This window comes from Danio rerio, chromosome 20, assembly GCF_049306965.1.
Source record: "Danio rerio strain Tuebingen ecotype United States chromosome 20, GRCz12tu, whole genome shotgun sequence".
NCBI lineage: Eukaryota > Metazoa > Chordata > Actinopteri > Cypriniformes > Danionidae > Danio > Danio rerio.
Window position 1 is genome coordinate 51,348,526 of NC_133195.1, and position 26,475 is coordinate 51,375,000.

Sequence of the window (26,475 nt, forward strand, 5' to 3'; positions counted from 1 at the left end):
TATGACCCATTTATTAATAATAAAAAAGATTAAATGTTGCAACAAATATTGTTTAGCAATCCTCTACTTCTGCTACATGTCTGACCACAATATTTTTAATTAATTTACATGGCGCACTATATATGTTTAAATAAACTTTAACATTGTATTATATATTTTTAAACTTTTTCTTTATGTATTAATTATATTTATTTACATTGATTTATTTAAAATATATTTAACAATATCAAATATTGGGGAAAAGACATCATTATTTATTTATTTAAAGTTATACATTTATTTTTACTGCCCAAATTATTATATTTTTTTTTTTTCATTTGCTGGCTACAATGTTTGTTATTTTATTTCATGGGTCATTTAATAATAATAAAACTACTATCTACTATTTCTGACCACAATATCATCCATTTTTCTTAATATAGACCACTATATTTAAATAAAAAAAACATTATATGTTGTATTATATATTTTTGAAAACTTTTGCCAACTGCTAATTTCTTGACCTTATTTATCCATTGTATTTATTTACATTTTATAAATGTATCATACATCTAACATAATCTATTTATTTATTTATGAATTTTTTATTATTAATAATATTCATATTAATGATAATAATTAAAGTTAAATCATTATTTACCAATAAACACATATCTGAACACAAGCACCTTTAAAAAACTTTATTTTGAAGAATGTAAAGTAAGTTATTTAAGGTTTATCATCCTCTGCATGAAATCTGAGCTCTCCTATGCTGTAACAGAAACACATAAATCACAGCTGTAACAAACAGAAAGGACATTTGTGTTGACGTGTGTTGTGTTTAAGGCACTGTTCTGTCCATCACGTTCCTATAAGACCCTCTTTGAGGTTAAAGTTGCATCTATGCAGGAACATCTGAATGTTTCACATCCGCTTTCCACCAACATTAGATTATACACACACAAAAAACACTTGGATTGCATCCCTGAGCAATCAGGCAAAGCTCTGCCACAGTATAAAAATACTCCATCCAAAAATATATATATATGTAGTGGTATCAAAACAAAACTGTTTAAATATCAAAATAGATTTCATAAAGGCGGAGATGAATTTACAGCGTGAATAATAGAATGCACTAAATAAAACAGACGTGGACAAATTTGTTGATACCCTTTCATTGAAGAAAGAAGAAGAGAGATGGGCAGAACTACAAATCTGTCACGCAACTAGACTTCAAATCCCATCATGCACCTCTCACACACAAGAATCAAACACAGAAAGACTAGACAGGATAATGATTCGTGGTTTTACAGGTTATTAACCAACAAGACTCAGCCATGAGTGTGTGAGAGGTGAATATAGAGCCCATGCAATCAATCTATGATTCTTTTCCATCTGTGTGTGGGCAACCAGGGAGAGAACTGAAACTGGTGTGTGTGAAGTGCATGATGGGATTTGAAGTCCGTGACAGATTTGTAGTTCTCTAGCGATGATCGCTGGTTATTGTGACAAGTGCACTGTAAAAAAAAAAAAATTAATTGACGTATTATTTGTTTATTTACGATATTGAATTGGATTATGGGATGTTGATCTCTGCTCTGTTGACTTTTATTGTTGAAAATTCAACTCTTCAGTTTAACAAAGTGACTTTTATTGAGATTTTAGTAGTCGTTTGAAATAATATAATGTATAAGAAATAATATATAGAGAAATGAGTGTGTAAAATAACAAAATATGTACGGTGCGGTTTATTACAAGGGTTTTGTAGCATATTTTACAACACCATTCCAGACAATATATCACTAATTATATATTTAAACTATTAAAAATGTGAATAAGTCACTTTTCTGAACTTTTTCAAGGTTAAAAGTTGTTAGAGGAAATATCAATCTCCCATTATCCAATTTAAAAGCATTAAAAAACAGGGAAAACAAAAAATAAATACAGACAACTGCTAAGTTTTTTAGCCTAGTCACTGAAATAAGTGAAAATGTAATGGTGAATCAGAAATGACTGAGAAATCTGATATTGCTTTGGAAATGTGGTTCAACAGAAGCATTAAAAAAGCACTAAATTATAGAGTACAAACAATTGAGTCCACGTCTGTATGTGTGTGTGTGTAATGTCTAAAAATATTGACTTAAGTCACACATAAACGCATGCATGTCATTGCAGTTATTAGTAATATGGCAAAACAAGTTGCATGTATTGTAAAGAAAGGCAATGATAAATAATTGATCTCTGCCACACTTTACAAAAAGTAACTGACAATAAGCAATACGTTTCCTTCTAGCCTTTATCTATAGCCTTTATTAGTCTTCACTTGTGTATAGGCATGGGACGATAACCGGTTTTAAGATATATTGTGGTTTGAAAAGTCAAGGTATGTGTAAGATTTTTTGTAGATTTGTAAAAAAATTTGTTTTTGAAACTAATGAAGACCGCAGAAGTCAATGATTTATTTGAATTAATTCACCGTGTTCATGTAAAATCGACATGTTAATTGTTCCAAAATATTATAAATGTTTCCTAAATTAAAATAAATTGTCTAATGGGGTAAAAAAAAAAAGAAGCTTCTTTTTTTATTTTTTTTTGCTCAGACACTTAAGAAGAACATATTTTAGAGCAGTCATAACAATAACACGATACCGTGAAATGTTTATCCAAGGTTATCATACTATCAGAAATTTATACCAGCCCCTACCTACTTGTGTAATGTGTGCTTGTTTTAACGGATTTATTGTCTTTCACACATTTTTTGTCTTTTCCATATTACTGTCAACATTGCTAATTAGGGCCCGAGCACCTATGGTGTGTCAGCCTGATCTCACGAGAAAACGTAAGTATTTTACGTTTTGGCAGTTTAGTGGCTAATTCGTACGAATTCGTACGAGTTCAGTCGTGAGAAAATGAACGATTTTAAAAAGGAGGCGTGGCACCTAACCCCACCCATAAACCCAACCGTCATTGGGGGATACGCAATAGAATTAGATCGTGTGAATTTGTACGAATTAGCCACTAAATGAAAAAGTTACGAATTGCCGTGAGATTGTGTTGGGTGTGTTGGCCCTATTGGAATTGCTCCGTTTATTCTTATTATTCTTCCGCTTCTTCCGCGGAATGAATCGCAGTTTTGAGGTTCTAAACATGCCAGAAAACTCACAAAACTTTGCACACGCCCCAGAAGTGGCGAAAATTTACGATTGTTATAGGTTTTGGAAGTGGGCATGGCAAAATGATTCGACAGCGCCACAGAATCCCAGCTGGGTCAGTTTGCATTTCTGTTTGGAGTTTGCTTGTTCTCCCCGTGTTGGCGTGGGTTTCCTCCGGGTGCTCCGGTTTCCCTCCACAGTCCAAACACATGCACTATAGGGGAATTGGGTCAGCTAAATTGTGAATGTGTGAGTGTATGAGTGTTTCCCTGTACTGGGTTGCGCTAAAAAGACATCCACTGCGTAAAACATATGCTGGAATAGTTGGCGGTTCATTCCGCTGTGCCTACCCCTGACAAATAAGGGACTAAGCCGAATGAAAATGAATGAATGAATTATATTTTGGATTCACAAAGATTTCTAGTCTCAAATTTGCACTTCACAAATGTGCACTTGTATCATAAAAAGATATTAGCATATACCATTTCTGAGTTTCATTATATATTTGCAGAGAGAATCTTTTTTTTTTTTAATTAAATACAATTTTTAAACTTTTAGAGCCTTGGTGTTGCCAACTTTATATTTGTTTATTATTTTTGAATAGTTTATATTGATCCTACTGTTCAACAAAGAGACTTTTATTGACATTTTAGCTTATTATACTATATGATGTATAAGAAATAACATATAGAGAAATAAGTCTGTAAAATAACAGAAAATCTGCTGATGGTTTATTACAAGGTTGTCGTTGTTTAATATACAACACCAGCCCAGACAATATATCACTTTAAACTATTAAAATGTCAATAAGAGTCACTTTTTAAAACTTTTCAAGGTTATAAGTTGATGGAGGAAAGTTCAAGATCTCATAATCCAATTCAAAAGCATAAAAACACATAAAATACAGAAAACTGCTTATTTACAGATACATTTACAGTCTGGTCACTGAAATAAGTGAAAAAAATAACTATTGTTTCAATTTATATGTCGACCCCGGCCATTGAACTGACGTGTGAGCATTTTTTTATATAGATTTGCAAATATTAGAAATGACATCATCAGGGATTTGTCATTTGTCAATTGATGTTAACTGATGTAGTTAACTAACAGAATCATATTATAAAGTGTAATGGAGGAACGCATGGTGAAATACATCAACAGAAGACTGCATTGTTTCTTTGCAGACGCAGCCTGGTTTGTCATATTTGTTTCCTAATGCAATGACATGCAGATATGTGTAACTCTCCAAACACGACTATACACTCATATAATTATACAGTTAAATGCAAAATCAATAGCCCTCCTGTGAAATTTTAATTAGTTTCCAAATTTTTGCCACATGATATTGAACAGTACTCAGTATTTCCTCTAATTTACTTTTGGTTGCGCTTTATTTTGATGGTCCTCATTGCACATTTTGTTCACTAAAAGTTGCATTGGAACTACATGCCAAATACTACAATTTGAGTATTAGTAGACTGTCTGCCTAATATCTGCTGATTCTGCTCCTTTAACAGACATTTAACTGCCTATAAGAAACTTAGCAAGTACGTGTCAACTAACAACAACCCCAAATTAACAGTCTACTTAAAATCTGTTAAGAATTATTTGGCATGTTGATGTAATGTAATTTAAATTCAACAAAATGTGTTAAAGGGACCAAACTTAAGTGATAACATATTTTTTCCTCATTTTTTTTTTGTTTGGCTGGAATAAAAGCAGATTTTAAATAATTCAAAACATCACAGATCAATATTACACTGTAAAAAGTGATTAGTTAATTAAAGAGAGTAAAGCAATTGTTTTAAAAATACTTAATACTTAAAAATATGGCAAGCAAACCTATTGTTACTTAAAGCTGTTAAGTTGCCTTGTTTTTTTAGTTATGCAAGTTTTACTCTTTTTTTTTTTGTACAAAATAAATCCAGCTTATCGCTTTTCACAGTGTATTAGCTCCTTAAGAATTATTTTTTTATTATTATTGGGACAAAACAAACCACTGTTGTTTAATGACTTTCCTAAATAAACCAAGTTAAAATAACCTAATTAGCCTAACAAGATGACTAGTAAAACATACAGTCATCATGGCAAAGACAAAAGAATTGAGTTATTAGAAATTAGTGTTGAAGAAATCCTGTGATTATCAACTGGGAAGTGTTCTCTGCTTGTTAAGTGTGACGTAACGAAAAGCGGCTTCTGGGTCCAAGTGATACATCAAACTCTATAAGGAGACTCAACACTTACAAAGCGATGTAATACTCTCGAAAATCACGACCGCTTTTTAAATATACAATTGAAGCCAGATTTATTAGCCCCCTTGAATTATTAGACCCCCTGTTTATTATTTTCCACATTGTTTTTTATCGCAGAGCAGATTTTCTCAACACATTTCTAATAATAATAGTTTTAATAACTCATCTCTAGTAACTGATTTATTTTATCTTTGCTATGATGACAGTAAATAATATTTTAACAGATATATTCTAAGGTGATAGTCGGAAAAAAATATATAGCTTAAAGGGGCTAATTATTTTGTCCTTAAAATGGTGTTAAAAAATTTATAACTGCTTTTATTCTAGCCTAAATAAACCAAATAAGACTTTCTCCAGAAGAAAAAATATTATCAGACATACTGTGAAAATGTCCTTGCTCTGTTAAACATCATTTGGAAAATATTTTAAAAAGGAATAAATTCAAAGGGGGGCTAATAATTCTGACTTCAACTGTATATGCGTTATATCAGATGGCCAGAAAGTGATACATTTTTACTGAATTGTTAAAATATTGGTGTCTGTTAAGTCCAGAGGCTTGTGTACACCATAATTTTACATACAATTCACTTTAATGTGTGGTTTGGCTAAAAAGTGGTCATAAACGAATATTTATTCAATGCAAATAAGACCTGGAAACCACACGTCACGACTCAACAAGTGCATTAAAACAACTTACATTTCACACAAGGTCTATTACAATTTTGCCTCCGACTGTATGCGTGTTTGTGTATGCGCGTGTTTGTGTGTGTATTTTGTCATATCAAACTAAAAGGCACTTAAATTGGTGACATTTCTCCCTATACAGAAGGCGGTCCTGACTGTTTGAAGGACCAATCACAGTGCTCGGAGCTTATCCCGCCTCTCACAGCTGCCTATAGACTCCTGCGGTGCTTCTCAATCTGAAGAACACGTCCTAGCAACCCTGACACCTCAAACTGAAGCACCCTTAGTAGTCAGCATTAGTTTTGCACCCTTCATTCACCCTCTTTGAATATACTAAAGATGCATTTTTCTGTTCAAAAGGCGCTCCTGGAGACAGCTCTCAAAATGGACTACATTTCCCATGAGCTGAAAATCGGAATGTTCCGCTTCCTGGAATGAAACGTTAATTCCGGAACTTGCATAAATTCTGAACTGGACATCAGGCGGGAAATAGAGTGCATCTTTTCAGCAGCGTGGCTTCAGGGAGTTAGTTTTCCATTCATTTTCCCCAATGGGTCTTCACATGAATGTAACAGAGTATACCTATAAGAAGAATGACACTCCACTGTATAAAGTGCTGAGTTCTACACAATCGATTTGTGTTGGGATGACATAAAAATAGAGCAGAATAGAGAGAGCGGCGTCCGCGACAATACCCTCACCACCCCCTCCCTCAGTTATATCCGCGTCTAGGGCGGCAGAATAGAGAGAGCGGCGTCCGCAACAATACCCTCACCACCCCCTCCCTCAGTTATATCCACGTCTAGGGCGGCAGAATAGAGAGGGCGGCGTCCCCGACACTACCCTCACCACCCCCTCCCTCAGTTATATCCGCGTCTAGGGCGGCAGAATAGAGAGGGCGGCGTCCGCGACAATACCCTCACCACCCCCTCCCTCAGTTATATCCGCGTCTAGGGCGGCAGAATAGAGAGGGCGGCGTCCGCGTCAATACCCTCACCACCCCCTCCCTCAGTTATATCCGCGTCTAGGGCGGCAGAATAGAGAGGGCGGCGTCCGCGACAATACCCTCACCACCCCCTCACTCAGTTATATCCGCGTCTAGGGCGGCAGAATAGAGAGGGCGGCGTCCGCGACAATACCCTCACCACCCCCTCACTCAGTTATATCCGCGTCTAGGGCGGCAGAATAGAGAGAGCGGCGTCCGCGACAATACCCTCACCACCCCCTCACTCAGTTATATCCGCGTCTAGGGTAGCAGAATAGAGAGGGCGGCGTCCCGCGACAATACCCTCACCACCCCCTCCCTCAGTTATATCCACGTCTAGGGCGGCAGAATAGAGAGGGCGGCGTCCCCGACACTACCCTCACCACCCCCTCCCTCAGTTATATCCGCGTCTAGGGCGGCAGAATAGAGAGGGCGGCGTCCGCGACAATACCCTCACCACCCCCTCCCTCAGTTATATCCGCGTCTAGGGCGGCAGAATAGAGAGGGCGGCGTCCGCGTCAATACCCTCACCACCCCCTCCCTCAGTTATATCCGCGTCTAGGGCGGCAGAATAGAGAGGGCGGCGTCCGCGACAATACCCTCACCACCCCCTCACTCAGTTATATCCGCGTCTAGGGCGGCAGAATAGAGAGAGCGGCGTCCGCGACAATACCCTCACCACCCCCTCACTCAGTTATATCCGCGTCTAGGGCAGCAGAATAGAGAGGGCGGCGTCCCGCGACAATACCCTCACCACCCCCTCACTCAGTTATATCCGCGTCTAGGGCAGCAGAATAGAGAGGGCGGCGTCCCGCGACACTACACTCACCACCTGCGCCCTCAGTTATATCCGCGTCTAGGGCAGCAGAGTACAGAGGGCGGCGTCCGCGACAATACCCTCACCACCCGCACCCTCAGTTATATCCGCGTCTAGGGCGGCAGAGTACAGAGGGCGGCGTCCGCGACACTACCCTCACCACCCGCGCCCTCAGTTATATCCGTATCTAGGGTGGCAGAATAGAGAGGGCGGCAGAGTAGTCCGTGACAATACCCTCACCACCCGCGCCCTCAGTTATATCCGCGTCTAGGGCGGCAGAGTAGTCCGTGACAATACCCTCACCACCTGCTCCCTCAGTTATATCCGCGTCTAGGGCGGCAAAATAGAGAGGGCGGCGTCCGCGACACTACCCTCACCACCCGCGCCCTCAGTTATATCCGCGTCTAGGGTGGCAGAATAGAGAGGGCGGCGTCCGCGCCCTCAGTTATATCCGCGTCTAGGGCGGCAGAGTAGTCCGTGACAATACCCTCACCACCCGCGCCCTCAGTTATATCGGCGTCTAGGGCGGCAGAGTAGTCCGTGACAATACCCTCACCACTCGCTCCCTCAGTTATATCCGCGTCTAGGGCGGCAGAATAGAGAGGGCGGCGTCCGCGACACTACCCTCACCACCCGTGCCCTCAGTTATATCCGTGTCTAGGCGCCCCCATCCCCGCTTTCACTTTAGGGTTGATGGCACTCACTAAGGAAGTGAGTGGTTACAGGTTTCCAACATTCTTCAAAATACTTTCGTTCGTGTTTAACAGAGGACAGAAATCTTAGCATCATGGGTAATGTCGTTTTTAACCTCAAATTCAACTGTTAAAGAAGTTTATTTTGAGAATAAGGTTTGGCATGGGCTTTACTAAAGCATATACCAGGGGTCACCAATCTTGGTCCTGGAGGGCCAGTGTCCCTGCAGGGTTTAGCTCCAACCTGCCTCAACACACCTGCCTGGATGTTTCAAGTATACCTAGGAAGACCTTGATTAGCTTGTTCAGGTGTTTTTGATTAGGGTTGGAGCTAAAATCTGCAGGACACCGTCAGGAACAAGTTTGGTGACCCCTGGCATATACCGTCAGTTAAAGGAATAGCTCACCCAACCTTAAGAGTTTCTTTATGCTGTTAAATTCAATTCCAGTTTATTTGTGTAGCGCTTTCGCAATAATCATTGTTTCAAAGCAGCTTTACAAAATATGCACATTATTGCATAAATATCAGATGACTGAATATCAAAATCAGAAAAGTTAAGGTTATTAGTTAGCATAACTGCTAAATTAGTTACTAATAACTTGAGCTAATTAACTAGTAACTAATAGCTATAATTCACATATGGTTAAAAAACCTACTGAAAACCTAAAACCATTGCCTTCCATAGAAACAAAACACACTCATTATCAGTCAGTGGTTACAGGTTTCCAACATTCTTCAAAATATCCTCTTTTGTGTTTAACAGAGGAAAGAAAATCAACATGTTTGGAACATGAATTAGTAAATCATGACATTCATTTGTCATGTTTTGCGTGAACTATCACTTTAACAACCTCAGAACTCACATCAGGTCAGCCTTTAATAATTTAGAAGATGTCATTAAGGGTGCTTTCACACCTACACTTTTGTTTCGGACCCTGTCTCGTTTGCCTGTTCGTTTGGCATATGTGAAACCACCAATCGCGCTCGGATCTGCACCAAAACAATCACTCCGAGATCGCTTGATTGAGGTGGTCTCGGCTCGATTGAAACGAACTCTGGAGCGGATCGATTGTAGAAAGCGAAACGATCCGAGCCTGATTATATCACTGTGTTTTATGGATATGTCATAGGCATACGGCTACATGGAGAGAGAGTTATGATTAGGGCGGGAGGTCATTCCAGACATCTCAAGTCTCCCGGAAGCTTCGGGAGTTATCCGCAAATACACAGAGACTCCCGGATGCCCACAAACGAGTGATAATCTCCTGGTAATCACGCGTCTCCCGGTCCTCAAATACGTTGCGCACCCTTCTCACCCCTCCCCACCGCATCCCTCCTCGCTCCTCAGACACAATGCAAGCACCGTGTCAACCACCACCAAACCACCACTCCCCCGACAGGTGAGCGAACTCTGCAAAATAAACCCTAAAACTGACCAATGTGAGGAGAGTTTACTCACACTTGACTTGTTTTTGGTCCGTTTAGAAACTTTGCAGTGTGAAAGCGAAGCGCACCAAGAGCAACAATGTAACAATTTTAATCCCTGTTTCGTTACAACTAACTCTATTCACAGGTGTGAAAGCACCCTAAAACGAATGTCCCTATGGAGAAAACGAATGGAGTTTTGACTTCCAGAGCCCAGACTGCAGCACTCTATTCCCGAATGCCGCATTTGACCTTTGACCTCCGCATGCTGAAAGGTTACGGATGAAGCGCACCGTAACAAAGAGCTTATTTCCACTGCAAAGGAAAAGCGCAGTTTAACACCACGCTAACGCTTCAGCATTCATCATCTGGCATTGCTTCTAATAGTAGCGATTGAGACTCCGTGTCCCCGGGACGTCCGGCTGTCCGTTCATCCAGATCTCTCGTATGATGCGCTCTCTCTCCTCCAGTCTCTGCGCTCGCTCCAGCTCCTCCGCCGATGTGAAAACGTTCGTGTTTAGCGTTCGCTCGAAGCGCCGGTGCCGTCGAGCCGACAGGTCTGAGCCGGTGTCCCAGTCTGAATCAGAGTCAGTGGTGTCGCTGTCTGAGTCCACAGCTCTCGGGCGCTTCTTAGCGGCTCCGTGACGAGGTTTACAGTCCATACGGCAGGAGATCTGAACCACCAGCGCAAACAGAGTCAGGAACAGACCTGCGCACACACCGCACATAAAGTACAGCGCACATCGCTCTGGGTGCTCTGAGATGGAGAGAGAAGAACACAGCATTAGAGCTGGCATTAAACATACTAAGAGCATCTTGATGAATATGAAACAAAAATGTGGTCAACTGGTAAAGTTCTTGTTGAATGGCTATCAGTCATTTAGGGCGGAGCTATCAGTCATTTAGGGCGGAGCTGTCAGTCATTTAGGGTGGGGCTATCAGTCATTAAGGGCAGGGCTTTCAGTCATTTTGGGCTGGGTTATCAGTCATTTAGGGCAGAGCTATCAGTCGTTTAGGACAAGGCTATCAGTCATTTAGGGCGGAGCTATCAGTAATTTAGGACGGGGCTATCAGTCATTTAGGGCGGAGCTATCAGTCATTTAGGACAGGGCTATCAGTCATTTAGGACAGGGCTATCAGTCATTTAGGGCGGAGCTATCAGTCATTTAGGACAGGGCTATCAGTCATTTAGGACAGGGCTATCAGTCATTTAGGGTGGAGCTATCAGTCATTTTGGGTGGGACTATCAGTCATTTAGGGCTGGGTTATCAGTCATTTAGGGTGGGGCTATCAGTCATTTAGGGCTGGGTAATCAGTCATTTAGGGCTGGGCTATCAGTCATTTAGGGCTGGGTTATCAGTCATTTAGGGCTGGGTTATCAGTCATTTAGGGCGGGGCTATCAGTCATTTAGGGCGGAGCTATCAGTCATTTAGGACGGGGCTATCAGTCATTTAGGGTGGGGCTATCAGTAATTTAGGGCTGGGTAATCAGTCATTTAGGGCGGAGTTATCAGTCATTTAGGGCTGGGTTATCAGTCATTTAGGGCGGGGCTATCAGTCATTTAGGGCGGAGCTATCAGTCATTTAGGACGGGGCTATCAGTCATTTAGGGCGGGGCTATCAGTAATTTAGGGCTGGGTAATCAGTCATTTAGGGCGGAGTTATCAGTCATTTAGGGCTGGGTTATCAGTCATTTAGGGCGGGGCTATCAGTCATTTAGGGTGGAGCTATCAGTCATTTAGGACGGGGCTATCAGTCATTTAGGGTGGGGCTATCAGTCATTTAGGGCAGGGCTATCAGTCATTTAGGGCTGGGTTATCAGTCATTTAGGGCGGGGCTATCAGTCATTTAGGGCGGAGCTATCAGTCATTTAGGACGGGGCTATCAGTCATTTAGGGTGGGGCTATCAGTCATTTAGGACAGGCCTATCAGTCATTTAGGGCGGAGCTATCAGTCATTTAGGACAGGGCTATCAGTCATTTAGGACAGGGCTATCAGTCATTTAGGGTGGAGCTATCAGTCATTTTGGGTGGGACTATCAGTCATTTAGGGCTGGGTTATCAGTCATTTAGGGTGGGGCTATCAGTCATTTAGGGCTGGGTAATCAGTCATTTAGGGCTGGGTAATCAGTCATTTAGGGCGGGGCTATCAGTCATTTAGGGCTATCAGTCATTTAGGGCTGGGTTATCAGTCATTTAGGGCGGGGCTATCAGTCATTTAGGGCGGAGCTATCAGTCATTTAGGACGGGGCTATCAGTCATTTAGGGTGGGGCTATCAGTCATTTAGGGCTGGGTAATCAGTCATTTAGGGCGGAGTTATCAGTCATTTAGGGCTGGGTTATCAGTCATTTAGGGCGGGGCTATCAGTCATTTAGGGCGGAGCTATCAGTCATTTAGGACGGGGCTATCAGTCATTTAGGGTGGGGCTATCAGTCATTTAGGGCGGGGCTATCAGTCATTTAGGGCTGGGTTATCAGTCATTTAGGGCGGGGCTATCAGTCATTTAGGGCGGAGCTATCAGTCATTTAGGACGGGGCTATCAGTCATTTAGGGTGGGGCTATCAGTCATTTAGGGCTGGGTAATCAGTCATTTAGGGCGGAGCTATCAGTCATTTAGGGCTGGGTAATCAGTCATTTAGGGCGGAGCTATCAGTCATTTAGGACGGGGTTATCAGTCATTTAGGGCTGGGTTATCAGTCATTTAGGGCGTGCTATCAGTCATTTAGGGCGGGGCTATCAGTCATTTAGGGCTGGGTTATCAGTCATTTAGGGCGGAGCTATCAGTCATTTAGGACAGGGCTATCAGTCATTTAGGACAGGGCTATCAGTCATTTAGGGTGGAGCTATCAGTCATTTAGGGCGGAGCTATCAGTCATTTAGGACGGGGTTATCAGTCATTTAGGGCTGGGTTATCAGTCATTTAGGGCGGAGCTATCAGTCATTTAGGGCGGGGCTATCAGTCATTTAGGGCTGGGTTATCAGTCATTTAGGGCGGAGCTATCAGTCATTTAGGGCTGGGTAATCAGTCATTTAGGGCGGAGCTATCAGTCATTTAGGACGGGGTTATCAGTCATTTAGGGCTGGGTTATCAGTCATTTAGGGCGGAGCTATCAGTCATTTAGGGTGGGGCTATCAGTCATTTAGGACAGGGCTATCAGTCATTTAGGGCGGAGCTATCAGTCATTTAGGACAGGGCTATCAGTCATTTAGGACAGGGCTATCAGTCATTTAGGGTGGAGCTATCAGTCATTTTGGGTGGGACTATCAGTCATTTAGGGCTGGGTTATCAGTCATTTAGGGTGGGGCTATCAGTCATTTAGGGCTGGGTAATCAGTCATTTAGGGCTGGGTAATCAGTCATTTAGGGCGGGGCTATCAGTCATTTAGGGCTGGGTTATCAGTCATTTAGGGCTGGGTTATCAGTCATTTAGGGCGGGGCTATCAGTCATTTAGGGCGGAGCTATCAGTCATTTAGGACGGGGCTATCAGTCATTTAGGGTGGGGCTATCAGTCATTTAGGGCTGGGTAATCAGTCATTTAGGGCGGAGTTATCAGTCATTTAGGGCTGGGTTATCAGTCATTTAGGGCGGAGCTATCAGTCATTTAGGACGGGGCTATCAGTCATTTAGGGCTGGGTAATCAGTCATTTAGGGCGGGGCTATCAGTCATTTAGGGCTGGGTTATCAGTCATTTAGGGCGGAGCTATCAGTCATTTAGGACGGGGTTATCAGTCATTTAGGGCTGGGTTATCAGTCATTTAGGGCGGAGCTATCAGTCATTTAGGACGGGGTTATCAGTCATTTAGGGCTGGGTTATCAGTCATTTAGGGCGGAGCTATCAGTCATTTAGGGCTGGGTAATCAGTCATTTAGGGCGGAGCTATCAGTCATTTAGGACGGGGTTATCAGTCATTTAGGGCTGGGTTATCAGTCATTTAGGGCGGAGCTATCAGTCATTTAGGGCGGGGCTATCAGTCATTTAGGGCTGGGTTATCAGTCATTTAGGGCGGAGCTATCAGTCATTTAGGACAGGGCTATCAGTCATTTAGGACAGGGCTATCAGTCATTTAGGGTGGAGCTATCAGTCATTTAGGGCGGAGCTATCAGTCATTTAGGACGGGGTTATCAGTCATTTAGGGCTGGGTTATCAGTCATTTAGGGCGGAGCTATCAGTCATTTAGGGCGGGGCTATCAGTCATTTAGGGCTGGGTTATCAGTCATTTAGGGCGGAGCTATCAGTCATTTAGGGCTGGGTAATCAGTCATTTAGGGCGGAGCTATCAGTCATTTAGGACGGGGTTATCAGTCATTTAGGGCTGGGTTATCAGTCATTTAGGGCGGAGCTATCAGTCATTTAGGGCGGGGCTATCAGTCATTTAGGGCTGGGTTATCAGTCATTTAGGGCGGAGCTATCAGTCATTTAGGACAGGGCTATCAGTCATTTAGGACAGGGCTATCAGTCATTTAGGGTGGAGCTATCAGTCATTTTGGGTGGGACTATCAGTCATTTAGGGCTGGGTTATCAGTCATTTAGGGTGGGGCTATCAGTCATTTAGGGCTGGGTAATCAGTAATTTAGGGCTGGGTAATCAGTCATTTAGGGCGGGGCTATCAGTCATTTAGGGCTGGGTTATCAGTCATTTAGGGCTGGGTTATCAGTCATTTAGGGCGGGGCTATCAGTCATTTAGGGCGGAGCTATCAGTCATTTAGGACGGGGCTATCAGTCATTTAGGGTGGGGCTATCAGTCATTTAGGGCTGGGTAATCAGTCATTTAGGGCGGAGTTATCAGTCATTTAGGGCTGGGTTATCAGTCATTTAGGGCGGGGCTATCAGTCATTTAGGACGGGGTTATCAGTCATTTAGGGCTGGGTTATCAGTCATTTAGGGCGGAGCTATCAGTCATTTAGGGCGGGGCTATCAGTCATTTAGGGCTGGGTTATCAGTCATTTAGGGCGGAGCTATCAGTCATTTAGGACAGGGCTATCAGTCATTTAGGACAGGGCTATCAGTCATTTAGGACAGGGCTATCAGTCATTTAGGGTGGAGCTATCAGTCATTTTGGGTGGGACTATCAGTCATTTAGGGCTGGGTTATCAGTCATTTAGGGTGGGGCTATCAGTCATTTAGGGCTGGGTAATCAGTCATTTAGGGCTGGGTAATCAGTCATTTAGGGCGGGGCTATCAGTCATTTAGGGCTGGGTTATCAGTCATTTAGGGCTGGGTTATCAGTCATTTAGGGCGGGGCTATCAGTCATTTAGGGCGGAGCTATCAGTCATTTAGGACGGGGCTATCAGTCATTTAGGGTGGGGCTATCAGTCATTTAGGGCGGGGCTATCAGTCATTTAGGGCTGGGTTATCAGTCATTTAGGGCTGGGTTATCAGTCATTTAGGGCGGGGCTATCAGTCATTTAGGGCGGAGCTATCAGTCATTTAGGACGGGGCTATCAGTCATTTAGGGTGGGGCTATCAGTCATTTAGGGCTGGGTAATCAGTCATTTAGGGCGGAGTTATCAGTCATTTAGGGCTGGGTTATCAGTCATTTAGGGCGGGGCTATCAGTCATTTAGGGCGGAGCTATCAGTCATTTAGGACGGGGCTATCAGTCATTTAGGGTGGGGCTATCAGTCATTTAGGGCGGGGCTATCCATCATTTAGGGCTGGGTTATCAGTCATTTAGGGCGGGGCTATCAGTCATTTAGGGCGGAGCTATCAGTCATTTAGGACGGGGCTATCAGTCATTTAGGGTGGGGCTATCAGTCATTTAGGGCTGGGTAATCAGTCATTTAGGGCGGAGTTATCAGTCATTTAGGGCTGGGTTATCAGTCATTTAGGGCGGAGCTATCAGTCATTTAGGACGGGGCTATCAGTCATGTAGGGCTGGGTAATCAGTCATTTAGGGCGGGGCTATCAGTCATTTAGGGCTGGGTTATCAGTCATTTAGGGCGGAGCTATCAGTCATTTAGGGCGGAGCTATCAGTCATTTAGGGCGGGGCTATCAGTCATTTAGGGCTGGGTTATCAGTCATTTAGGGCGGAGCTATCAGTCATTTAGGGCTGGGTAATCAGTCATTTAGGGCGAAGCTATCAGTCATTTAGGACGGGGTTATCAGTCATTTAGGGCTGGGTTATCAGTCATTTAGGGCGGAGCTATCAGTCATTTAGGGCTGGGTAATCAGTCATTTAGGGCGGAGCTATCAGTCATTTAGGACGGGGTTATCAGTCATTTAGGGCTGGGTTATCAGTCATTTAGGGCGGAGCTATCAGTCATTTAGGGCGGGGGTATCAGTCATTTAGGGCTGGGTTATCAGTCATTTAGGGCGGAGCTATCAGTCATTTAGGGCGGGGCTATCAGTCATTTAGGGCTGGGTTATCAGTCATTTAGGGCGGAGCTATCAGTCATTTAGGGCTGGGTAATCAGTCATTTAGGGCTGGGTAATCAGTCATTTAGGGCGAAGCTATCAGTCATTTAGGACGGGGTTATCAGTCATTTAGGGCTGGGTTATCAGTCATTTAGGGCGGAGCTATCAGTCATTTAGGGCGGGGCTATCAGTCATTTAGGGCTGGGTTATCAGTCATTTAGGGCGGAGCTATCAGTCATTTAGGGCTGGGTAATCAGTCATTTAGGGCGGAGCTATCAGTCATTTAGGACGGGGTTATCAGTCATTTAGGGCTGGGTTATCAGTCATTTAGGGCGGAGCTATCAGTCATTTAGGGCGGGGCTATCAGTCATTTAGGGCTGGGTTATCAGTCATTTAGGGCGGAGCTATCAGTCATTTAGGGCTGGGTAATCAGTCATTTAGGGCGGAGCTATCAGTCATTTAGGACGGGGTTATCAGTCATTTAGGGCTGGGTTATCAGTCATTTAGGGCGGAGCTATCAGTCATTTAGGGCGGGGCTATCAGTCATTTAGGGCTGGGTTATCAGTCATTTAGGGCGGAGCTATCAGTCATTTAGGGCTGGGTAATCAGTCATTTAGGGCTGGGTAATCAGTCATTTAGGGCGAAGCTATCAGTCATTTAGGACGGGGTTATCAGTCATTTAGGGCTGGGTTATCAGTCATTTAGGGCGGAGCTATCAGTCATTTAGGGCGGGGCTATCAGTCATTTAGGGCTGGGTTATCAGTCATTTAGGGCGGAGCTATCAGTCATTTAGGGCTGGGTAATCAGTCATTTAGGGCGGAGCTATCAGTCATTTAGGACGGGGTTATCAGTCATTTAGGGCTGGGTTATCAGTCATTTAGGGCGGAGCTATCAGTCATTTAGGGCGGGGCTATCAGTCATTTAGGGCTGGGTTATCAGTCATTTAGGGCGGAGCTATCAGTCATTTAGGGCTGGGTAATCAGTCATTTAGGGCTGGGTAATCAGTCATTTAGGACGGGGTTACCCATCAACACCCATCTTTCAACAATCCAATCAGTTCCCAAAGGACAAAATCATGCACAGCACAACATTTTTTTGTACATCCCAATAGTGGAAGAAAGGACAATCTTAACTTCTGTTTTGAAGATTTTGAGCAGACTCTGTAGATCTGTAGTTCTAGGTGATACATATAATAGCAGTAAGAATTTTTTTTAGATAAAAAAAAAAATACAAGCGAGTCTAAATCACTAGCCGTGGCTCCTGATGACACACTGAAGTCTTTTGAAGCTAATCGATCAGCCCTTATATGAAATAAAACATTCAAACAGATATCATAATGTAGTTTGATTTTATTATAATCGCTTTGGATGACAAAAGCACAAGAGCTGTAATGCAATCAAAATGACCATTCAACAAACTGCTAAACATAAGCAACCGGACTACATTTGCACATGCTATTGGTTTGAAATCTTTAGTATGCGTTTAGTTTAAATCTCCAAAAAAAACTTGTCACCATTCACTGCCATTATAAGAAGCACAAAGGACCACAGATTCAGCTCAAAACTCTCTTTAGTGTTCTACTACAGAAAACATCACCTACATCTTAGATGACCTGTGGGTGAGGCCAAGAACAGGATTAAAAAAAACATTTAGTGTGTACTTTAAAGTTTCCTTCAATTAAATGAAGTCTTGTTGGTGTGACTTTACCTGTGATGTAGGTATATGCCGCCAGTAGGCTGCTGATGAGACTCATAGTTGGTCTAATGACACTGGAAATGGTCGGGTTTGGATTCAATTTTCCAGTCCGATCCGCTTCTTCTGAAGATGGACCAGATTTCCGGCCTCGCGTCGACCTCCCTGTGATCAAACACACACACCGTCACTGCATCATTATTTTACAGCACCGGGCTGCGTTATGGGTCTTTACAAAAAAGAAAGTTTACATTTGTATGGTTGGTTAAAAACCCGCCTCAAGGTTTTGTAACTGGCAGTAAACAAAAGGATGAGTTGGATTTACATCAATAATTCATCAACAGCTTCTCATAGTGTGTGTATGTGTGGTGTGTGTGTGTGTGTGTGTGTGTGTGTGTGTGTGTGTGTGTGTGTGTGTGTGTGTGTGTGTGTGTGTGTGTGTGTGTGTGCGTGCGTGTGTGTGTGTGTGTGTGGCATGACTAGTATGTTTTTTTTTTTGTAGATGTTTTGCAAAATGTTCTTGCAGATCATTTTTATGCATCCATTTATACAACTTCTGCAGTCTTGGATTATATTGCACAAGTCAAACGCATTTAAGTTATGTTGGAAATATGGCACTGAACACACATGATTGTCACTAAATAGTTGCCAAGGGCAGGACACTAGTATTGTGCTCTAGACTATATAACAGTTCAATTTACAGCACCTATATAAAGTGCATAAAAAGCAAAAACAATACTCTTAACTAAATAGTTTGTTGAATTTATTGCAAAACAGGTACAGCACTATCTTGCTCCAATCAAATGTATTTTTAAAGCACCAAGAATTGTATTACCAACCTCTCAACTCTTTAAATAAAAAACAAAAACAAATGTGTTATTTAGGCTAGAATAAAAGCAGTTTTTAATAATAATAAAAAAGAAACATTTAGGGTCAAAATTATTAGCCCCTTTAAGCTATATTTTTGATAGTCTACAGAACAAACCATCATTATACAATGACTTGCCTAATTAACCCAGTTAAGTCTTTAAATGTCACTTTAAGCTGTACAGAAATGTCTTGAAAAATATCTAGTAAATATTATTTAGTGTCATCATGACAAAGATAAAATAAATCAGTTAATAAAAATGAGTTATTAAAACTATTATGCTTAAAAATGTGTTGAAAGAATCTTCTCTCCTTTTAACAGAAATATGGTAAAAAATAAACAGGGGTCTAATAATTTAGGGGGGCTAATAATTCTGACTTCAACTATATATATATATACACACACACACACACACACACACACACACACACACACACACACATATATATATATATATATATATATATATATATATATATATATATATATATATATATATATATATATATATATACATACACACACACACACACACACACACACACATATATATTATATATATATATATATAAAGCGGTATTTTCAAAAGTGTGAACTGGACTGAACTGGAGTTTGAAACACATGCAGGTGTTAGTTTGTTGATGCCAGAATGTCTAAGGTAAGTTGTGTAAAAACTCTGCCATCTTCTGGAATAGGGGCCAGAGCAGGAGCTCATTTAAAGAGACACACATGAAAACAGTTCTTTTTTACAGCTGATTTTTTTTGTCCATTTTCTCCTTATTGGCATTTTCGGGTTTTGACCAAAAGAGAAGCACATCAAAAATATCACAATTCATTTGCAGAGACTAGACAATTTTTAGCTGTAAAAAAATTGGTCAATCAATTATCAAGAGAAAAATAAACAAGACTTGATAACAGCCTGACTATATTTGAACACTGCTTACAATACTTTTGAGCATCAAATCACCAAATTAGAATAATTTATGACTAATTATAAGTAATACTAACTAAATCACTAATAATAATTAACACACAAAAACACACGTTTTTTTTTTGGGGGGGGGGGGGGGGGGGGGGCACTTATATTTTCTGTCTGACAGAAGTGCCATTTTTAACAGTCTCATCCAAATATGCAGATAACAAATGTCAACACATCCTAATTAGTGCACAGTTTTGGAGTCTTGATTTCTTCTATGGCGAGGCAGTGGCGCAGTAGGTAGTGCTGTTGCCTCACAGCAAGAAGGTCGCTGGTTCAAACCTTGGCTCAGTTGGCTGTGTGGAGTTTGCATGTTTTCCCTGCCTTCGTGTGGGTTTCCTCCGGGTGCTCCGGTTTCCCCCACAGTCCAAAGACATGCGGTACAGGTGTATTGGGTAGGCTAAATTGTCCATAGTGTATGAGTGTGTGTGTGAATGTGTGTGGATGTTTCCCAGAGATGGGTTGCGGCTGGAAGGGCATCTGCTGCGTAAAAACTTGCTGGATAAGTTGGTGGTTCATTCCGCTGTGGCGACCCCGGATTAATAAAGGTACTAAGCCGACAAGAAAATGAATGAATGAATGATTTCTTCCATTAAAAAAATAAAACTCTGTAATCAGCACCACTGTGGAAAATGAAACCGTGTTCATTCAGACTGAACTGGATCTGCACGAAATGTAAAAACTAAGCAATTGAGAGTGTTACATTCTTCTCCCTTGTCTTAATTCAGTGGTAATGGTCAGGTCGGGAGGAAAACTGTTTTGAGTGGAAAACAGGTAAACAAAGGGTGAATAAACAATGGGAAGTGATTGGGTGAGGAAAAAAACCCAGCGGGAGCAGGAATAAAAAAAACAGCCCTTTAAGTTGTAGGTCTGGGCACGCATGGGACGGTTTCTTAGTCTGGACCATGGTCCACATGTTAGTAACCTAGTCAAAACAACTGTTAGCATCTGTGACAAATCAAATATAAATCAAATATTTTTCCATCACTACCCTGATAAAGATGATTAATTAGCCTGTTGAAACTGATTCTGAGGGTGTTTTTGTTGAGTGATCACATTGTTTTTTTTTTTTTACCTGGAGCGGAGTCGGAGGTCAGAGACGGGGTCCCGTCAGGAGGAGCACTGTCTCCCACCACGTTGGGGTCATGAGGCACTGATGGAGGAGACGGGAACGATGGATGCCTGGAAACCGACTCCTGCACAAGCTTCTTTGGAACTAAAGAGAGACGTATAATTGAATAATTCAATTTCTATTCATGAATCAGATTTCTACGCTCTCACAATGCATTAAAGACAACATTCCCTCCACCATCACGAGGCTGTCCAACATACACACAGAAACACAAGACCATCTTTGTGCTCTATAAACAGACACAAAAGAAAAACCCAATCCTGGACACAAATGACCTCCTATTCAAGATAAGATCCTACAGATATTGTGTGCTTAAATCACAGTTGCTTAGTTGTAGGATTTGTTTCAGTCATTTTGACCTTATCAATGAAATCTGACTACTTTTGGCACTTGAACTTAAAATAACTTTTTAATACACTAGTTTAATACACTAGTCAGTCATCATCAGACAAATGATCAGATATAAAATACATTTGCTAGCTCTTTATTAAAAGTAAATCTAGATGCAGGGCAAATTTTGAGCATGTCTCAAAAACATGCGTTTTTTTTTTTTTTTTTGTAGTTTGGTATAGTATAGTAAACTACAGTATAATAAACTACAGTGTAGTAAACGACAGTATAGTAAACGACAGTATAGTAAACGACAGTATAATAAACTACAGTGTAGTAAACGACAGTATAGTAAACTACAGTATAATAAACTACAGTGTAGTAAACAAAAGTATAGTAAACTACATTGTAGTAAACGACAGTATAGTAAACTACAGTATAATAAACTACAGTGTAGTAAACAAAAGTATAGTAAACTACATTGTAGTAAACGACAGCATAGTAAACTACAGTATAATAAACTACAGTGTAGTAAACGACAGTATAGTAAACGACAGTATAATAAACTACAGTGTAGTAAACAACAGTATAGTAAACGACAGTATAGTAAACGACAGTATAATAAACTACAGTGTAGTAAACGACAGTATAGTAAACGACAGTATAATAAACTACAGTGTAGTAAACAACAGTATAGTAAACGACAGTATAGTAAACGACAGTATAATAAACTACAGTGTAGTAAACGACAGTATAGTAAACGACAGTATAGTAAACGACAGTATAATAAACTACAGTGTAGTAAACAACAGCATAGTAAACTTCAGTATAATAAACTACAGTGTAGTAAACGACAGTATAGTAAACTACAGTATAATAAACTACAGTGTAGTAAACAACAGTATAGTAAACTACATTGTAGTAAACAACAGCATAGTAAACTACAGTATAATAAACTACAGTCTAGTAAACGACAGTATAGTAAACGACAGTATAGTAAACTACAGTATAATAAACTACAGTGTAGTAAACAACAGCATAGTAAACTACAGTCTAATAAACTACAGTGTAGTAAACGACAGTATAGTAAACTACAGTATAATAAACTACAGTGTAGTAAACAACAGTATAGTAAACTACATTGTAGTAAACAACAGCATAGTAAACTACAGTATAATAAACTACAGTGTAGTAAACGACAGTATAGTAAACGACAGTATAGTAAACTACAGTATAATAAACTACAGTGTAGTAAACAACAGCATAGTAAACTACAGTATAATAAACTACAGTGTTGTAAACGACAGTATAGTAAACTACAGTATTATAAACTACAGTGTAGTAAACAACAGTATAGTAAACTACATTGTAGTAAACGACAGCATAGTAAACTACAGTATAATAAACTACAGTGTAGTAAACGACAGCATAGTAAACTACAGTATAATAAACTACAGTGTAGTAAACAACAGTATAGTAAACTACAGTATAATAAACTACAGTGTAGTAAACGACAGCATAGTAAACTACAGTATGATAAACTACAGTGTAGTAAACAACAGTATAGTAAACTACAGTATAATAAACTACAGTGTAGTAAACGACAGCATAGTAAACTACAGTATGATAAACTACAGTGTAGTAAACAACAGTATAGTAAACTACAGTATAATAAACTACAGTGTAGTAAACGACAGTATAGTAAACTACAGTATAATAAACTACAGTGTAGTAAACAACAGTATAGTAAACTACAGTATAATAAACTACATTGTAGTAAACGCCAGCATAGTAAACTACAGTATAGTAAACTACAGTATAATAAACTACAGTGTAGTAAACGACAATATAGTAAACTACAGTATAATAAACTACATTGTAGTAAACGACAGCATAGTAAACTACAGTATAGTAAACTACAGTATAATGAACTACAGTGTAGTAAACGACAATATAGTAAACTACAGTATAGTAAACCACAGCGTAGTAACCAACAGTATAGTAAAGTACAGTATAATAGACTACAGCGTAGTAACCAACAGTATAGTAAACTACAGTATGGTATAGTACAGTAAACTACAGTATAGTAAACTACATTACGGTATAGTACAGTAAGCTATAATATAGTAAACTACAGTATGGTATAATAAACTACAGTGTAGCAAACTACAGTATGGTAGAGTATAGTAAACTATAGTAAACTACAGTACAGTACAGTATAGTATAGTATAGTAAGCTACAGTATAGTATAGTATAGCATTATAGTAAACTTTAGTAAACTACAATATAGTATAGTTTAGTAAGCTAGAGTATGGTATAGCAATGTATAGTAAACTACAGTATGGTAAACTACAGTATAGTATAGCAAGCTACAGTATAGTATAGTAAATCACAGTATAGTATAGCAAAGCACAGTATAGTAAACTAGAGTATAGTAAAATACAGTATAGTATAGTATAGCAATGTAAACTACGGTATAGTAAACTAAAGTATAGTAAACTACGGTATAGTATAGCAATGTAAAGTAAACTACGGTATGGTAAACTACAGTATAGTATAGTAGAGCACAGTATAGTAAAAATAGTATAGTAAACTATAGTATAGTAAAGCACAGTATAGTAAACTAGAGTAAAGTAAACTACAGTATAGTATAGTATAGCAATGTAAAGTAAACTACGGTATAGTAAACTACAGTATAGTATAGTAGAGCACAGTATAGTAAAAATAGTATAGTAAACTATAGTATAGTAAAGCACAGTATAGTAAACTAAAGTATAGTAAACTACGGTATAGTAGAGCAATGTAAAGTAAACTACGGTATAGTAAACTACAGTATAGTATAGTAGAGCACAGTATAGTAAAAATAGTATAGTAAACTATAGTATAGTAAAGCACAGTATAGTAAACTAGAGTAAAGTAAACTACAGTATAGTATAGTATAGCAATGTAAAGTAAACTACGGTATAGTAAACTACAGTATAGTATAGTAGAGCACAGTATAGTAAACTATAGTATAGTAAACTACATTATAGTAAACTACATTATAGTAAACTATGGTATAGTATAGTAGAACAGTACAATTTAATAGTGGTTTAATTTTGTGGTATATTTTAAAATACAGTTCATTTCTGTGAATCAATGCTAAATGTGCAGCTTCATTACTCAAGGATTATGTTACAGTAAAGACTAAACACTAAAAATCATTTTTCAAAAGCATGCACATCAATAGAGATGAGAGATACATTTTTTTTCCTTTATGATGCGATACCAAGACAAGTATCCTCCATAACGATAATTCAATGAAATTATTTATATGTTTTTATCACCCTCAGTACTATTATTCAATAGAATACAATAGACATGATTCATTTTTAGATTAATTAAAATTACAGAACATTATCAAGCAAAAATGGCTTTATAACATTACATACAACTAAAATAACATATTGCACAAATCTTGTTTATTAAAAAAAGAACATTTCATTTCAGAGATTTCATATCTTCCCTGTAATGTTTTAATGAAACAAATGACTGTTGAGCCTGTTTTTGACTGATCATTTTAAAATATTGATTTGATAAACAAGAACCATTTATTATTATTGAAATCTGATTTTAATTAAATTTTTTATTCATCGAATTAGTTATTAATACTGCAAATGTGTTTAATGGAACATTGGATCAATTGAATCCATCTTTGGAAGTTTTTGAATGAAAGCAATCTTGTATAGTTACATTTTCAGTTACACTATTATATATATATATATATATATATATATATATATATATATATATATATATATATATATATATATATATATATATATATATATATATATGGTGCACAGACATATAAAAAGGCTGCCAGTGCCCTTGCAACAGTTGGGTAGAGTTGTTCACACACACACGCACGCACACACACAGCATTAATTTTAAACCCTCTCTGAATAAACATAGCACTACATTTTGCGAAACAGATTTCAGTTAAACTCCAGAGAGTCTAGAAACACCCTCAGGACACGCACGCACGCACGCACGCACGCACGCACACACGCACACACACACACACACACACACACACACACAAACAGCAACATGTAAGCTGAAACACACCAGTGCCAGTTACTGAGGGGTGAGCTATTCCACACACACATACACGCACGCACGCGCACGCGCACACACACACACACTTCTTTGAGGGAGGTCAAACTACAGACTAGAAGACTGACACAATAGTAACCGTGTGTGTGTGTGTGTGTGTGTGTGTGTGTGTGTGTGTGTGTGTGTGTGTGTGTGTGATTGTAATGCCCCCAGCGCAATTATAGCCCACTGATTGGGTGTAATTGGAGGCACATGTCTGCTTATGTATATTTATATATGTCTTTGTGTGTGTGTGTGTGTGTGTGTGTGTGTGTGTGTGCGTGTCTGTGGGTATTTTAATATCTTTAATCATGAATATCCGTATGTGTGCATGCTCAACATCAATGATTGTCATAGGAAATCTGAAAAAGATGACAAAAAAACAACAAAATGTCCAACAAAAATGATATCCAGAAAAAACATCTCCTCAAAACTCCAAAATAAAGCCAAACAAAACCAAAGTCAGCAATCATTTAATCATTTCTCATCAAATTCTCCTATATGCATTTATTTCAGAGCTCTACACTTCATGCCATGACTCATTTGTATCTGTTTTTTTACCTAAGGATTTTTAAAGAAAGCTGACACCTTTAAGATCTCCAAGAAGTCTTGTGAGCTTTAAAAGCAGGGTTCATACTCCTTTGGCAAAGTTAATTTAAAGGACTTTCCAGATGCACTTAAAAACTTTTACAGCACTTTTTCAGCAAACATGACAAATTACATATTTACATACATATGCATATTTAATCACATCATATCAGATGCTATTTAATATTGTATTTTATAACATAGTATAGTGTAGTAAACTACAGTATAGCACAGTATAGTATAGTAAACTGTAGTATAGTAGATTACAGTATAGTGTAGTGGATTACAGTATAGTATAAAAACTACAGTACAGTATAATAAACTACGGTATAGTATAGAATATAGTATACTACAGCATATTATTGTATAGTGCAGTATACAGAATAGTAAACTACAGTATTGTATAGCAC

General features: G+C 39.7%; 1 protein-coding gene across 4 annotated transcripts in view; it reads right to left on the bottom strand.

Annotated features, from left to right (window-relative positions):
* Nucleotides 1–4,836: 4,836 nt before the first annotated feature.
* eva1aa (eva-1 homolog A, regulator of programmed cell death a) overlaps nucleotides 4,837–26,475 on the bottom strand; it is a 119,988-nt gene continuing 98,349 nt past the window's right edge. For 2 of the 4 annotated variants that reach the window (XR_012396101.1, XR_012396102.1), the window contains 4 exons: nucleotides 20,954–21,094; nucleotides 18,050–18,199; nucleotides 8,420–10,744; nucleotides 4,837–7,281 (listed from right to left, as the gene is read on the bottom strand). Coding sequence is in view for 2 of the 4 variants with exons in the window: in XM_017352719.4 (XP_017208208.2) it covers nucleotides 10,368–10,744; nucleotides 18,050–18,199; nucleotides 20,954–21,094 (668 nt within the window). In the remaining 2 variants the exon portion in view is untranslated. Of the gene's footprint in view, nucleotides 10,745–18,049; nucleotides 18,200–20,953; nucleotides 21,095–26,475 lie in introns of all 4 variants that reach the window. The other 2 variants (XM_017352719.4, XM_021468705.3) reach the window with 1 other exon arrangement.